This window comes from Enoplosus armatus, chromosome 7 (assembly GCF_043641665.1).
Source record: "Enoplosus armatus isolate fEnoArm2 chromosome 7, fEnoArm2.hap1, whole genome shotgun sequence".
In the NCBI taxonomy this organism is placed as follows: domain Eukaryota; kingdom Metazoa; phylum Chordata; class Actinopteri; order Centrarchiformes; family Enoplosidae; genus Enoplosus; species Enoplosus armatus.
This window is the reverse complement of record NC_092186.1, coordinates 19179047-19194912: the sequence shown is the minus strand read 5'-3', so window position 1 is coordinate 19194912 and position 15866 is coordinate 19179047. Positions and strand designations below refer to the sequence as shown.

The 15866-nt window shown below is 38.6% G+C and overlaps 1 protein-coding gene across 1 annotated transcript; it reads left to right on the top strand.

The window, feature by feature from the left end:
• Positions 1–1254: 1254 nt before the first annotated feature.
• Positions 1255–13938, top strand: comp (cartilage oligomeric matrix protein). The gene is made up of 19 exons (XM_070908702.1): positions 1255–1321; positions 3846–3919; positions 4206–4257; positions 4652–4800; positions 5286–5423; positions 6185–6262; positions 6937–7089; positions 7678–7782; positions 8534–8641; positions 8742–8901; positions 9192–9310; positions 9993–10045; positions 10155–10348; positions 10463–10641; positions 10727–10775; positions 11839–12035; positions 12739–12911; positions 13135–13274; positions 13739–13938. Exons 1-19 carry the CDS (start codon positions 1255–1257, stop codon positions 13795–13797), a joined length of 2247 nt encoding a protein of 748 aa, XP_070764803.1. The 3' UTR covers positions 13798–13938.
• The last annotated feature ends 1928 nt before the right edge of the window (positions 13939–15866 follow it).

The window sequence follows — 15866 nt, the reverse complement described above, 5'->3', positions numbered from 1 at the left end:
GACTGAGACTTCTCTGCTCCTTTGGGCAAGGCAGCGAGTTGGCGAGAGTGGAGGTGGTGAGAGCTTATCAAGGTGATCTGGACCAAAAACCCCAAAACCTTCACTGCCAGGAATGTAACCAACATCTGCTGAGCCCATTACTGACACACACACACACACACACACACACACACACACACACAGTAAAAAATTTAATGTATTTGTAATCATGAACCAGTAAACATGGGTTTGCTGTAAAATCCAGACTGGATCTGAAGCTTTTGTTTTTTGTTTTCTGATTTTACGTAAAAACTGAGTTGTGCTGTTTCTTTCTTACTTCATTCAGATGTCAGAGGCGACTGAACAGGAAACATTGTACCTTTGTAAACCTTTTGTGAAGCGAGTTTCACTGATAATTAGCTAATGTGACTGTGTGACTGCTAACTGGCTTGCAGAAACAACTTACTCTGTAATGCAGCACATCAAACACAAAGTTTACAATGTGTTTAAAATAAATGGGTCACATGTTGAAGCAAATAACTAACATTCTCAAAAAACAAAGCACATAAAGGTTCATTCTTAAGTTGTTGAATTTCTTCTCAAAATAGTCTTTTACTAATTATTTAATACTTGAACTAATCTTTCCAGTGTGTATGGAGACATAAATTCTCCTGCAGTTTAGGTATGAAGATGAAGATGACACTGATGAAGTTAAAAAGAGACTTTTTGAACCTCCTGAATATTCAAAATTCATACATGTTGGTCAAATGTTAAAACAGACCAGATTATAGTTTCCAAGAACCAACTGAACAACAAATGAATCAGCCAGATGGACATCTGAAGAGCTTATTGAACTTAGTGAGCCAATAAAACAACCAAGTGACATAAAAAATATTTAAAAAATGAAGCTTTCTAACTTGGACACCAACCAACCATATTGTGCTTTTGGTGTAAAGTTAAGGCCAAAATGAATCATTTAAACAGAAAACACAGAGTTGATGCATGTGTTATATGTGGGGGTGTAATGTGTTGTGCAATCAAACTATTATCCCCGTTTCTTGGACTTCCCCAAATAATGGTTTGCAGAGGAGTTTTAGGGGAACGGACGGGGATGAAAGCCAGGGAGGGGGAGGTGGAGGGAGTGGGGGGTATAAAAACCAAAGCAAGGGGAGAAAAGACTGAACCAGGTTTGCAGGAGGAGTGCTGAGTCTGAGCTGAAGGCAGAAGAGAGAGAAGAGACGCCACTGCCGCTGTACCTGAACAGCAGATTGAACCATGCTGGGGTTTCTGGTGCTGACCTGTGCGCTCTGCATGGGAGGACACACTGCAGCAGGACAGAGAGGTGAGAACATGTTTTATATTATATAGGTGGGAAACAACAAGATGAAACTTGGCAGATCTTTCTTAGTTAGATGTTTGCCAGAGAAGCATTGATGAACGAAGTTGCCACTGGCATTCCCCACTGTTTACATCAGAAACAGAATCAGGATCAGAAATACTTTATTGATCCCTGGGGGGAAATTACACAGTTACAGGTGCTCCCATTCAAGAGTAGAAAAGTAGCATAAATTTACATTGATTAATATGAATTATGAAACATTCTAAATACAACTGCATGGATGTAAATTGACAACTGTTATTCAGTCCAGTATATTATAGCATATATATACTATATAGTATAGAATTTGTGAAAAAAGAGAAACAGCAAAGCAAAATGTCTAAAATGGATGAAAATGAATGTTACAGATGTACGAAAGATCCTTGAATTAGGATTTTCTTTTTGAGAAAATGTATTTGTTTACTTTAATGTTCCTCTCTTTTCATCAGTATTTCATAATTCAAATACGTATATAACCTGTTTCTGTGCAAAGCTTTTCTGACTACATAACCGTTCTTGCACACAATGAGGAAAATCAATCCCTGTGAGCTTTCTGTTGCCTCGTTTACATTTCTATTAGCAGCGAGAGTGATTTACTTCCAGTATATTTTCTTTCTGCTGTGGAATCCATTCAGTAAACAGAGTCGCTACTGATGGGAAGACCACATTTCCTGCGCTTCACGCTCAGGAGACTTCTGCCCCTTGTATGGCTCCTCTGGGGGAAGGGGTGGTGGTTGAAGTGGGTGGGGGTCTTTGGGTCAATTAGTACAAGCAGCACATTAAATCATGTTGTCATGTCATCATCTCTGACAGATGTTGAGTTGCACAATGGTCATTTTCACATTTATTAAATGTGACACATTGCATTGTGGGATTCATAGCAGAAAGCAGTGTCCTTGCCATGGCGCTACCTTTTTCTTTCCATTGTGGGAATTTTGGAGGCCACTACACAGTGGATAGATTTACTCACTGAGCCTCAAATAAAATGGCGGACAGTAAATGCAGAGCACTATGTAGTAAATAGGGAGTGATTTCGGACTCAGCTACACTGAATTTTCCTTCATTTTTGAAGATTCTCTTGAGTCCGTTGCTTGTTTTACTTTTGGAATAAAACCATTGAAATCTGTAACTTGTTAAAACGTCATAAAGTCAATACACTGACTTAGTAATGTCAGTTACACAACAATTAAGTTGGCTAACATTAGCCACCATAACCAGGTGGTCACACCAGACCAAACTCCAGAGTGTGTTGATTTGAGTAACTGTGTGTTTTATTGTTTTTGAATCAAACTTTTTCTAAGAGGAGGATTGTTTTATTTCTTATTTCAAAAGCTACATAGTTTTTTTTCCACGCTGTTGGACAGTTATTGTTGAATAGTTGACAGATGTTTGAAAGAGGACAATCTGCACAGAAATCCAGACTAATAGATCCATATCTGGAAAATCAATTTTGCAGATGCAATAAAACACATCTCTGACTCCAGTGAATGCGTGGGTAGTGGATACAAATGAGGCCTGTGGTGACTGAGGAACATCAGGTATTAGACTTGGTATCTGACAGGCAGTGGATCATGTTGTACAGGAGGACATGTGTGTTGTACAGGAGGACGTGTGTTGTACATGTCCATATTTGCTTCTGGTCCCTGATGTTCAGCCAGGAAGACTGAAGATGAGGTACAAAGACATGTGTCTTACTTACATATGTGCCTCTGCATGTTGTACACACACAAACACACACACTCAATACAATATTATCTGGGCCTTCATCAGTGCCTCTGATGCAGCTCCTTCTTCTCCAGGTTGTATTTCTGCATTTGTCATTCAGACCACTTTACTTCACAATTTAGTTATCCTAAAATGTTTTAGCATTGTTAATTTTACTCATTGAAACCAGCAGCCACACCAGCCTGCAGTTAATGGCAGTGGTGGAAAGTAACTAAATACATTTACTCAAGTACTATTTCCATTTTCTGCTACTTTATAGTTCTACTCCACTCCAATTCAGAGGTAAACATTATGCTTTTTACTCCAATACATTTATTTGATGCCTTTAGTTACTTTGCAGATTCAGATTAATAATACAAAATATAATCAACAAATAAATTATGATGTATTTTTATGGATAAAGGTGACTTAATTGATCCCTTGGTGAAATGCACAAGCTAATCAGCAGTATGTAAAGTAATTAAAATGAGTTCTACCTTTACCAGCTTCAACATTAAAGTAATGTACATATCAATGCATCAATAATTACAATACAATAACATATATTATTATGAAATGGGCCAGAATGAGTGCTTTTACTTTTTTAATTTTAAGTAAATGTTGAAGCTAATTTGTCTTATACTTTACTTAACCAGAGTTCACAGCTAAAACCTGGTGTATGTGTGGACTCTGTCACTAAGAGTGTAAATCAGCTGGTTATAGTACCTGTTGTTCTGTTGCGTATCTCTTGAAATGGTTGTAATGATTATTTTTTTCTTTTCAGATGGAGAAATTATCAGTCAGATTAAAATGACGAACCTCGCACTGGCTGAGATTAAAGAGCTTCTGAAACAACAGGTTAAAAAACACTTTAAAATGTTGACATCAAGAATGACATTAATATGCATCTATTCATAATAATGATGATGTTCTACATTTTGTGTAACTGAACCGATTATTAAGTCCCAATAAATCCTGCTTTTTATGTAGGTAAATAGCCTAATATAAAATAAATTTAACTCATATGTCAGCAGCTCTTTCAGTAGTGAGCAGACGTCCATTTAATAAACCTGGAAGGCTGATTAGATTCAGTTTGATCAGCTCGAGACAAAAAACTGAGCAACTGATTGATTGTGTTTTCCAGATAAAAGAGATCGTATTCCTGAAGAACACAGTGATGGAGTGTGAAGCCTGTGGTGAGTTTTTTTAGTGCTTTACTTACACAATTGTTTTCACAACACACACATTTTTCTATTTTAATATTCAATGTTTTCTCAAGACATTTTTCTATTGAATTTGGAGCTTTGACAGCTAATTTTCGTACCTTTCAACACAGTTCTTCAACTGATACTCTTTTCCCAAAGTTTTTAAAACTGGCATAGGAACCTGTACATAAGAGTAATACTGAGAAACAACAATATTTATATATGTTTATAAGTTTCATATCCTCATATAAAGCCAATATACTACAGAATCCGTCACAACAAATTGGATGCGATGATATGCTGTACATAAGTCAGCAGAACAAACTGTGTTAAAAGATACTTCAATGTGCTGAGACAGAGGATAGTTGACCTTCTCTCTCCTCAGGGATGGGAGGAATGCAGCCTCGTCCCTCCTGTGTGCCCAACCCCTGCCACCCAGGGGTGAAGTGTAAGGAGACACCTCAGGGTATAAAGTGTGGACCCTGTCCTGACGGCATGGAGGGCAACGGGACCCACTGCACTGATGTGGATGAGGTACGCAGAGATATGACAGTTTACAACATAATAGTTCCTGTCAGTGTTTTACTATCATGTATGAATATTACTGCTGCATTAATGTGTATGTTGCATTTTACTTCTGTATGTTTATGGTTGTACTCATTTCAACTATTTGGGTAGTTTAATCTGCAGCAGAACATTCAATAAAGCTGCATAGCTATATCTTGATTCCCAGTGGGTTCAACAGTACAAGTGACTTTTCACCCATGGGTGTGTACAAAACCCTCCTATCAGGTTTGTTGCACCTGTTAGGATGGGAGAGTTACATGTCTTTCATTCTTATTGGTTCATGTAGTTTAGTGATGTCACGTAATTACCAGCATAGTTCCGCCCAACTTGAACCTGAGATTTAATCAGCATGAATAAGTGATGATGAGTGTGTGGGTGTACGGGCTCTTTAATACCATTATTTAATAAGATCAGCATCTTGATGTGTGTTTCTGTGTCTTTGCTGTCTGCAGTGTACTGTGATGCCGTGTCACATGGGCGTGCGCTGCATAAACACTTCCCCGGGTTTCCGCTGTGGTTCCTGTCCTGCTGGGTACACCGGCCCCCAGGTCCAGGGTGTCGGCCTCGCCTACGCCACCGCCAACAAACAGGTCAGCGCCGTGAACACACACAAACACTGTTCTGTTCCTCTTAACCACTTTGTTATTTTGTCCACTATCACTACAACAAAATAAGAAAACAAAGTGTGGAGATTCAGTTTGACAGTGGGAACACATATCTGTGATAAAATAGTCTAAATTCAAGGTTCACTTACCAGCCTTTTCACCATGTCCTACCACCTTCTTAAGCTAAAGCCAGTAAGTGAACCTTGAGTTTAGTATAATTTATACACAGATAATAAATGAATGTTATTATTTCAGTTGTAGTAGTAATACTGGCAGTGGTAGTAGTTCTATTACTAGTATTGTATAACACATTTGAAATGAACTATTACAACATAATTATATCAATATCATATGAAAAAACGAGGTCTGACATTGAAGATTAAGACTGATTAGTCACCTGCAGTAACTGCTAAGCAACCTTTGACCAATTAACTGTGAAAAGTGTCAAGATGCTGAATTAACTGAGATTGTTTTGAGATTGTTGATAGATTTCATTTTAAGAAACCCTCCCCTCTGCACCTCAACATGTTTGTCTTCTCACCACCTCCTTTCTACATCAGCAGCACCTCCTCACTCTCTCCTGTACATGCAGTGTGTCAAACAGCGTGCACTGGTCTGTTTCAGCACCACCTCAATACAGGACCGTCTCTTCACTCTGCTGCACTTCATTTGTTTCTTATTCCGGTCATGATGTGGACGCACACTGAAGTTAATGACTGTTCTTTCTGCCTGTTTGTCCTGTCAAGGTGTGCAAAGATATCAACGAGTGTGAAGGCTCCAACAATGGAGGCTGTGTGGTGAACTCTGTCTGCATGAACACCCCTGTGAGTATAAACACGAGGAATCAAATTACTGACGGTCATGTTTGAGGGAAATCTGCTGCTTATATACAGAAGTAACCCAGAGCCCATACATCCACAGAAGAATGCTGAAAATACAAACTCAGCAGAGGGAATGTCAATTCTCCATGAGCTCTCAGGAATAAAGACAGGTGTAAATTAACAAAAACACAGCTTAAAGTTAGACTTTGTTACTATGGCCTTACTTGGTCTGGTATGGCCGCTAGCTTATGATTGCTAATGTTGGCTAACTTTACATAGATATTTCTGTATAACTGAGTCAGTTTGCTTCTTTCGATTTTATTACTCTTGTGTACTTTCGCTACTGTTACATTACATCTTAGAATTTACCTTTATCCCTTCTGGCCTCAGTGCCCTTTAAGGCCCCAGCAACAGCAACCTCGCAGGTTAATTGCATGTCACACTGTGTCATGCTGCGTGTTATTAGTAATTATTGTGCTGCAACAGAACAAATATTACAAGCAGAGACACAGGATGAACTCGTATCATCCATCCATGCCACTCTCATGTTTTGAAAATGCAGCTGACAAAAACACAGGCTTTGACCATAGCCCTGCAACGTCTATGTTTCCACAAGAATACTAATATATGAGCAGGATCAGTGATATGATGGGTCAGTTTCCTCTGTGTGTCATCAGGGCTCGTTCAGGTGCGGTCCCTGTAAGACGGGCTATGTTGGGGATCAGCGACGAGGCTGTAAGCCGGAGAGAGCCTGTGGGAATGGCCAACCCAACCCCTGCCATGCCAGCGCCGAGTGCATCGTCCATCGAGAGGGTGCAATCGAGTGTCAGGTGAATACAATAAACTTTCTACTTCTTGTTCTGAGTTTATATTTGTCAAAGCAAAAGTGGGCAGTTTCGCTACACTTTTCCAGTGGGAGTGAGGGATTTAAATGTTTTATGATCGTAAAGTGTGAAGATCTTCATTATCCACTTATCTAAGTCTTGATTCAGTGTGTACTTTTACATAAACATCTCAGAGTAACAGCTTTAAAGAAAGTTCGTCTTTATCATAATAAATCATGTGTATAACAGGAGTATCTTTTGTAACAGTACTCTGTCTTTGACCCTTTACGATCATTTGCTTGTGTAAAATGGGGACAATTATACTTAATTTACTGCCACACTTATTTGAAGTTCTTCTAAATGAGAGTCAGGTACAACTTTAAATATAGAAGTTATAGAGTTTGTACAAAGCTGCTAAAAACATCATGAAGTAGTTTAAACATTTATGACCCAACTCTTTGAAATGTATAACTTTGAGAAACCAGATGTTCTGATATCAAGATCTGTTTGATCACTTAAGGTAATGTATGCAGTACATAACAGGGCCAATGAAAACAGTCTGTACAACACGTAAAACTTCATCCATCCTCACAGTGTGGAGTCGGATGGGCTGGAAACGGCTACCTCTGCGGGCCTGATATTGACATCGATGGTTTCCCCGATGAAAAACTGGACTGTCCTGAAAAGAACTGTAACAAGGTGAGTCTCTTTTATGTCCGTGAGAAATCTTTGAAAATTAGTGACACAAAAACAGTCGTTAATATAAACTATCACGATTTAGTCATCTGCAAAGAATAGAATATTCACATTGTAGATGTGGTAATATATATATTATATATTGTGATACCTGGTGAGAAATTGTACCTTTGTAGAGTACATAAAGTTATCTTTTATTAGAAAGTCTTTTATTAGAAACTATGGATGTACCCAAATCCGATTCCCATTTGGGAAAGCACAAATAATGCAATGGAAACATTTCTTCTTCTCAAAGTTGCTCGTTATTATTCGTAAAGAAATAATAGAAAGAGAGAGAGTATGAGGATGTGGAAATATATTTCAACATTAATAATATGCCAAAATTAAATCAATTTGATGCTTTGAAGGCACAACAATTGTATTGCCAATGAATATCAGGTTAGAAGATACAACATTTGACCAATTGAATGTAAACCATGCCCACTTTCTGTCTTCTATCCAAATACAGAGACAGAGACAGATCATTTTGTTGGTTGAACAGATACAGACACAGATAATGACATCACCATCATGGGATACAATAATTCAAAACTGAAACTTACTCTGTTTAGTTGGAGCAGTTTTTGAATTGATGTTCTTCATGGTAGGAGAGACTGATCAATAACACTGTATATCAAACACTGTTATTACCTGTTTTGAATCTGGATAGTTTCCCCTCTTGTCGTCTACTCTAATAGTGAGTTTGTCTTTATAGGATAATTGTCTCACTGTGCCCAACTCTGGTCAAGAAGATGCAGACGGTGATGGAATGGGAGACGCTTGCGATGAGGATGCAGACGGGGACGGGATCCTCAACACACAGGTTCATGCATAAAAGACAGTAATAGGAAATAAAAATTTTTAAAAAGCTTGTGTGCATCTATGTCTTTACCATCACTGAGGCTAAAATAGCGTCTTTACAGGATAACTGCGTGTTGGTGCCCAATGTGGACCAGAGGAACATTGATGAGGACGACTTTGGCGACGCCTGCGACAACTGCCGCGCCGTCAAAAACAACGACCAGAAAGACACAGACGTAGACAAATATGGTGATGAATGTGATGAAGACATTGATGGTGATGGTGAGTATTCTACATATTTTCTATACACTGTCACTTCAGTACAGACTTTTTTAAGTATTAAGTATTGATGTTTTGAGTTATGAACAACTAATCAATTTCAAAGTGGATAAAAGTAAATTTAATGCTGCATTTGATTTATTGTACCACTGTAAACACTTAATATGACTTATGATTGTGTAGTTCTTTGACCCATACAGCACATACAACTAAATTAAGGCTATATATCAAAAACAAATACCAGAGCTGAAGATGAGAACTTGAACATTCACTGATGCCCACTTTAATCTCAGGAATCCCCAATTACCTGGATAACTGCAAAAGGGTTCCCAACGCTGACCAGAAAGATCGTGACGGCGACAAAGTGGGAGACGCTTGCGACAGCTGTCCTTATGTCCCAAACCCTGACCAGGTCAGAAATCTCTTTTACAAACTACTCATCAACACGTGTCGCCTCTAAATCAATAATATGTGTTTGAGTTCATTTGATTGGTAAGTCTGGTGAGATGAAGATAAAGTACATACAGGTTTAACTCTTCAGACAGACTAAAACAAATGAATACGGCACAAATAGGATATGCAGAGTTAAGTGGAAGGTTGCAAATTTAGCAAAAACTTAAGCGAAGAGGAATTAAAGCCCCTAAAAATTTCATCAACAAATCTTTCAAATATCAAATTATCAGATTTCATGACTACATACACAACAATCACAGTTCAAATCAAGTTTGAAACTAAACTAATCTGCTTCACCTGGACTGTGGGTCTGGTTTGTTCAGATTTGACTGACAGTAACACGCAAACAATTCCACATTTTGATTCACACACATACAGAAATCTCTGTTGTAGCTTTGGCAAAAAAAGGTTGTGTTCATGAAGGACCTCATCCCTCGTAGTAATGAGCTGATTCAGAAAGTATTTTATCAGGACCTTAAAGAGCAAAAAGCAAATCATTTTTTTGAGTTATCACAAAAAAAAAAACCGACTGGACAAAAGCTTAAAATTCAGCAACAGAAATGTGTCACTTTGCAGCTACTACATGTTGTGTCATACAGACTTCATTTCATACTAACAATAATTAATTTCATCCCTCTCAGACAGATGCGGACAACGACTTGATTGGAGACCCCTGTGACACCAACAAGGACAGGTACTGTGTGACCTCATCAATCACATCATTCATTTTTAATGATCTGTGTAATGAGTGTACTGGAGCCCAAAAATCTGCAAGTGCCAGTAAAAGTCTCTCTCTCGTCCAGTGACGGAGACGGTCACCAGGACTCTCGGGACAACTGTCCAGCTGTCATCAACAGCTCCCAGCTGGACACCGACAAGGACGGCCAGGGAGACGAGTGTGATGATGACGACGATAATGACGGCATCCCAGACCTGCTGCCACCTGGTCCTGACAACTGCCGCCTGATCCCCAACCCTCTGCAGGAGGACTCTAATGGTGAGTAATGCCACTGACTTATTACTGTAGAAATTATTAAAGTTTCTCATACGTCTGGTGAAATGAACAAATAAAGACACGGTTTTGCTCTTAAGACACTCCTTTTCTTCTCAGGTGATGGTGTGGGTAATGTGTGCGAGAGGGATTTCGACAACGACACCATCATCGACACCATCGACGTTTGTCCAGAAAACGCAGAGGTCGCCCTCACTGACTTCAGGGAGTACCAGACCGTCGTTTTAGATCCGGAGGGAGACGCACAGATCGACCCCAACTGGGTGGTGCTGAACCAGGTCAAGTGTTTGTTCCTGTTTTGTTTGTTATGTACTTCTTCTCAGTTCTCACTTCAGTTTGATTAACTTTCTCTTAAATCCACAGGGAAGAGAGATTGTCCAGACTATGAACAGTGATCCTGGCTTGGCTGTTGGTAAGAGCATTATATCAGCTATCTAAAGGAATAGTTCAAACACCCAAATACCCACGAGAAGGAAATGAGAGATATATAAAGCAAAAAGATGAGTGTTTGATGTTTTTATTGTGACTTATTCATTGAAAGTTTGTGCAAGACTCCTTTGAATTATACTTGTAGGTCTATTTATATGAATGTTTTTTAATTGAAGGATATCTTGACACACATGAATGTGATTAGATGATGATGTCACTGGTCCATTTGCTATATATATATATATATATATATATATATATATATATATATATATATGTATATCCCTCATTTCCTTCCTGTGGGTATCTAAGAGAACGACTTGTAGTTGGTTGACACATCACTGATGAAAATTAAAGGCAGATGTGATTCTAAGATACTCTGGAAACAAGGGGACTCAGCTCCAAAAGGTAACAAAATCTAAGCAGCTGTTGGACGTAGCTTTATATTTAGTGCACAGACATGACATTCTCATCTAACGCTCAGCAAGAAAGTGAATAAGTGCATTCCTCAAAATGTCGAACAATTTAAAGGGAAATCTTAAAGCGCTTTACAGTATCCTGAGTGCATGTACTTTAAATGGGCGGCCCACTTCGTTTTGGCATTTGAAAATGAAATATAGAAAATAATGTCAGGTAAATGCTATAGCATTGTAAGAAGGGAACTTGTTATTAGATTTATATGAGTTTTTAATGTTGTCAATTTCAGGAAGTTACTCTATATTTGTACTAAATTAGAAGCAAGGTACACATGGTTTTAGTTAAATCACAAATGCAGGGAAAAAAAGGGGTATTATGGGTAAATCTTTTTTCTAGCTTTAGAGTTCTCCATCTTTTGAAAGCCGCAAATGTTTATTTGATGGGGAGAATGGGTGTAACGTCTCTGGTTTTCCATGTAAAGACTTTTCCCACACATCAGGACAAAACGCAAAATGTAAGTGAGGCAAATTTAGATGGCGTTCCAAGTTTCAATAAATTCTACATTGTACTTTAAAACAGCACTTGTTAAGACACCCAGTGACAGCTGAGTGAGACCATGTCTCCACCAGGTTACACTGCTTTCAGCGGCGTGGACTTTGAAGGGACGTTTCATGTAAACACGGTAACGGACGACGACTACGCAGGATTTATCTTCGGGTACCAGGACAGCTCCAGCTTCTACGTGGTGATGTGGAAGCAGGTGGAACAGATCTACTGGCAGGCGAACCCGTTCAGGGCTGTGGCAGAACCAGGCATCCAACTGAAGGTAGTCCACCGTTCTGCCACAGAGAAAAACTGATTCAACTGTTTATCAGTTTAGTTATAAGAAAGACAGGTACCACTTTATGATGAGGCACCATTTATAGCATTTAAGGGTTTCTACGCTGTAATTAAAGGCTAATAAATAATTTATAGATGCTTTATAGATCAGTTGTAAGCCACTATAACGACAACTTTTGGGTTGCCAGGTTGTGAAAAATCCTCCGCCAGCAGACTGAACTCTAATTCATTGGGGAGACCCCTCAAATGGACTGTTCAACAACTTACCTCAATCAGAGAAATCAGTCACTGCAATTATTCTCTCAATAATCCGTCAAGTCTGCAGTTGTAAACGTTAATAAGATGTTTATAAATGGATTCTGGTCAAAAGTCCAGAGAGGTTAATGAATTAAAGAGCTAATAAGAAAAGCATGTTTTTTTTCCCACAACCTGGCTGTAAAGCATTAGTCAATAATAGCCAGTTACAGCTTATAAACCTTTTATATATGGTGCCTTATCAAAAAGGGGTGCTGAAACACCAGTATCTGCTTATGTCTAAACTACCTCAGTGCAAGTGTGTTTAAAGTCAACAATATTCAGTTCTTCCTGAAGCATTACAAGTTTTAAAGACACACAAACATTCATGATCTGCCAACTGATCTACTGCAATCAAAGGACTCAGACTTCTTGTTATTTATCTTTTTGAAAAGGCCGTCAAGTCCAACACGGGTCCTGGTGAAAACCTGAGGAACGCTCTGTGGCACACTGGTGACACAAGTGACCAGGTCAAGCTTCTGTGGAAAGACGCTCGCAATGTTGGCTGGAAGGACAAGACTTCGTACCGCTGGTTCCTGCAGCATCGACCCGCTGACGGATACATCAGGTACTGATGACTTTAGGGAAAAGACTTGTTTGGAGTAAGTTAGATGAGATATATATATATATATAAAAGCAAATTTCATCTCTGTGCATTCACTTTAGCCTAGCTTAGCACAAAGGCTTTGAGAAAAAATATACCTTCCAGCTGCTTCTAAATCATCTTGTTTATGAACAAGCCTACAAATCATGAATCCATTTGTTGTTACTTGCTCTCTGTTGTTGTGCAGAGTCCGCTTCTACGAGGGTCCTCAAATGGTGGCAGACACGGGCGTCATCATAGACGCCACAATGAGAGGAGGTCGACTAGGAGTCTTCTGCTTCTCCCAGGAGAACATCATCTGGGCCAACCTGCGTTACCGCTGCAACGGTGAGTCGGGCGTCGAAGTGCTCTCCATTCCTTCGACCACAATATATTTTTAATTTTACACTTACATTCTGCTTTACAGCTACATGCCTTTGATTTTTCATTTTTCAATGGCCCTGTTATTAGTCTCATTTAAGTACTAAATAAAACAAGAAGGAAGATTTTAACTAAGCATTAATGTGTTTTCAACAAATGAACAACTGCTAAGGGAACTTCAGTTATTCCAGAGCTGCATAGTTGTAAATAACAAAAATTGCATGAAAAGATTAAAGAAGGGTTAGTCAGCATGCCTCTACATTTTACTCCTGTGTTAAACAAAAAACTGAGAGCACATTCTGATCAATTTGGGTGTGTTAAAGCATTTTATATGTGCCGGAAAAAGCCAAATGTAAATGCAAAGTAGAGACATTTTCCCGCTTCTTGTTGACAACTAAACAGTGATTTCACTTCCTGTTGTTTCTCTGCAGACACTCTTCCTGAGGACTTTGACACCTACAGAGCTCAGCAGGTCCAGCTGGCAGTCTGACGACAACAAACGAGCACCAGGGAATTCTGGGAAGACTTTCCAAAACAGAACTGGGATCAGAAATAAAATCATCACTTTGCAAACATTTATAAAAAGTCAACCACATGAGATTGAAATCTCCTCAGTTCTGAAGTAAACACTGATCGGCTTTAATCTCCTACAGAAGAGGACACACAGCAGTAAAAACTATTATATAATAATAATAATTATTATTATTATAACACAAATTGTTTGAATTGTTTAGTTGTTATCAAACAGAACTTTGTCATTAATAATTAAAAAATAATAATCATGTATACATTTGAAAGACGAACTATTGCAAAGAATTCATTGTCACTAATGAATAAATGTGGATTTTGGTAAATCGTGCAGTATCTGGATGAATTTAAACTCTGCAGAGTGTGATGTAAAATGTACTATGGCTGCACAGCTGCATCTTCAATAGAAATACTGATTCTTTAATAAATGATTATAGAATATTAATTTATCAGCAATGATGACATTTAATTTGAGAGGTAGTTGTAAACATGTCAGATGGCAAAAAAAAAAGACTGGGAGGAATATATTTTTGTCTCTAAATATCCAGAGAAACGCTCTATAAATGAAATGTGTTAATGGCGATGTCGTATCATAACAATATCTACACTGCCAAAAAAAAAGGGTCAAACATTTGATTTTAAGTAACAGACGTGACTTTTTTCAAACTCAACAGTTTTTAGTGGAAATCAACATTCTGAACATTTCACAAGCATGCACATATCCAAAATAATCTTTTAAATTTTGCATTTGGAAATACAGATTACAAAATAGAAACGATAGCAAAGACAATATACAACAGGATTGAAACACCATGCACGTCCACAGCAACACGCTGTGATGTTGTAAAATGACATCGGACAGTTTTGCTTTTTTTTTTTAATCGGCATATTCTGCAAATCAAGACTATGTGCAGAGAAAATCTGTCTTCCACATTCAATTTAATTGACATTTTTCTTTCATCTTATAAACAAATGGTCACATAAGGAGAATCACATGGCAACAAATAAATAGCTACAGATCTTTTACTACGACTTACAGGACAACAGTGATATAATGCGATTCTCACTATAAGCTTTAAGTGGAACTTAAACTGTGTTTCCAGAGAGACCTGTAGAGTCGTTCAGAAAACCCCGTGTTATTAAAGGGAGATTTTAGTCAGACCTAAAACACTCTGGGAACAAGCAGTAAAGACCGAGCAACAACTCTTTCATCCTTTCATCCTGGGACTTAAGTGACACCTTTAAACACAGGACTCCTGTTCGAGCTACACTCGTCTGCTGATTCAGTTTGGGACAACATTCAGCGGCACTGCTTTTTAAAACACACACCGGCTGTGCTGACAAGTAATGCAAGCAAAGTGGTGTCTCAGACTGAAACAAGCAGACGAGTCAAAACAAAAATAGGTGAGGTGATTTGTTCATCTTATCTGTTTGGAAAATGGACTTCCGGCTTTCACTCATTAGCCTGAAAAAGTTTGCGTTCCATATTTCCGTGTTTCAGACTCAAATATTTGTGAAATTAGCGCAAAGTCTCAAAATGCAAATTCATGCTCTACACGTGAGAGGTAAATGTTTTCCCACCAAGAAAGTATCAAACAGGTGACCTCAACTCTGCAGAACAAAGTTGACTTTTTCACCCTACTAACTGCCTTGTTTTTTTTTTTATTTCCTCACTTTAATCAAAGGTGTATTAGCTGCCTAACTTGAACTCGAATCTTTACCAGTGTTGTCGTTGGCAAACCCAATTAAAAAAGGGCATCTAATACCTTTGTCACACATGTCGCCATGCAGGTGCAGACCAGTGTGAGCTTTAGTGTCTTAACAACTCTTCTCCAGCACAACATGCTTCATCTAACTTGGCAGATAAAGCATGGCGTACGGCAGAAGAGTTGTTTGACAAGTTTTCATTCTTCTTTCTGTCTAAAAACATGTAACCTGCATTTTAAGAGTTCCAGCCAATTTCACTAGACTGTGTTGCAGCACCGTACGGTACTCTGGTAGCATGTGTGGTCAGAGTCAAGATGAAGACTG

Excerpts from the sequence above, each read along its gene's own strand:
- comp (XM_070908702.1), top strand. The coding sequence starts at position 1,255 with ATGCTGGGGTTTCTGGTGCTGACCTGTGCGCTCTGCATGGGAGGACAC. Across the intron at positions 1,322-3,845 it reads CACTGCAGCAGGACAGAGAG|ATGGAGAAATTATCAGTCAG; the intron begins GTGAGAACATGT and ends TTTTCTTTTCAG. Across the intron at positions 4,258-4,651 it reads GATGGAGTGTGAAGCCTGTG|GGATGGGAGGAATGCAGCCT; the intron begins GTGAGTTTTTTT and ends CTCTCTCCTCAG.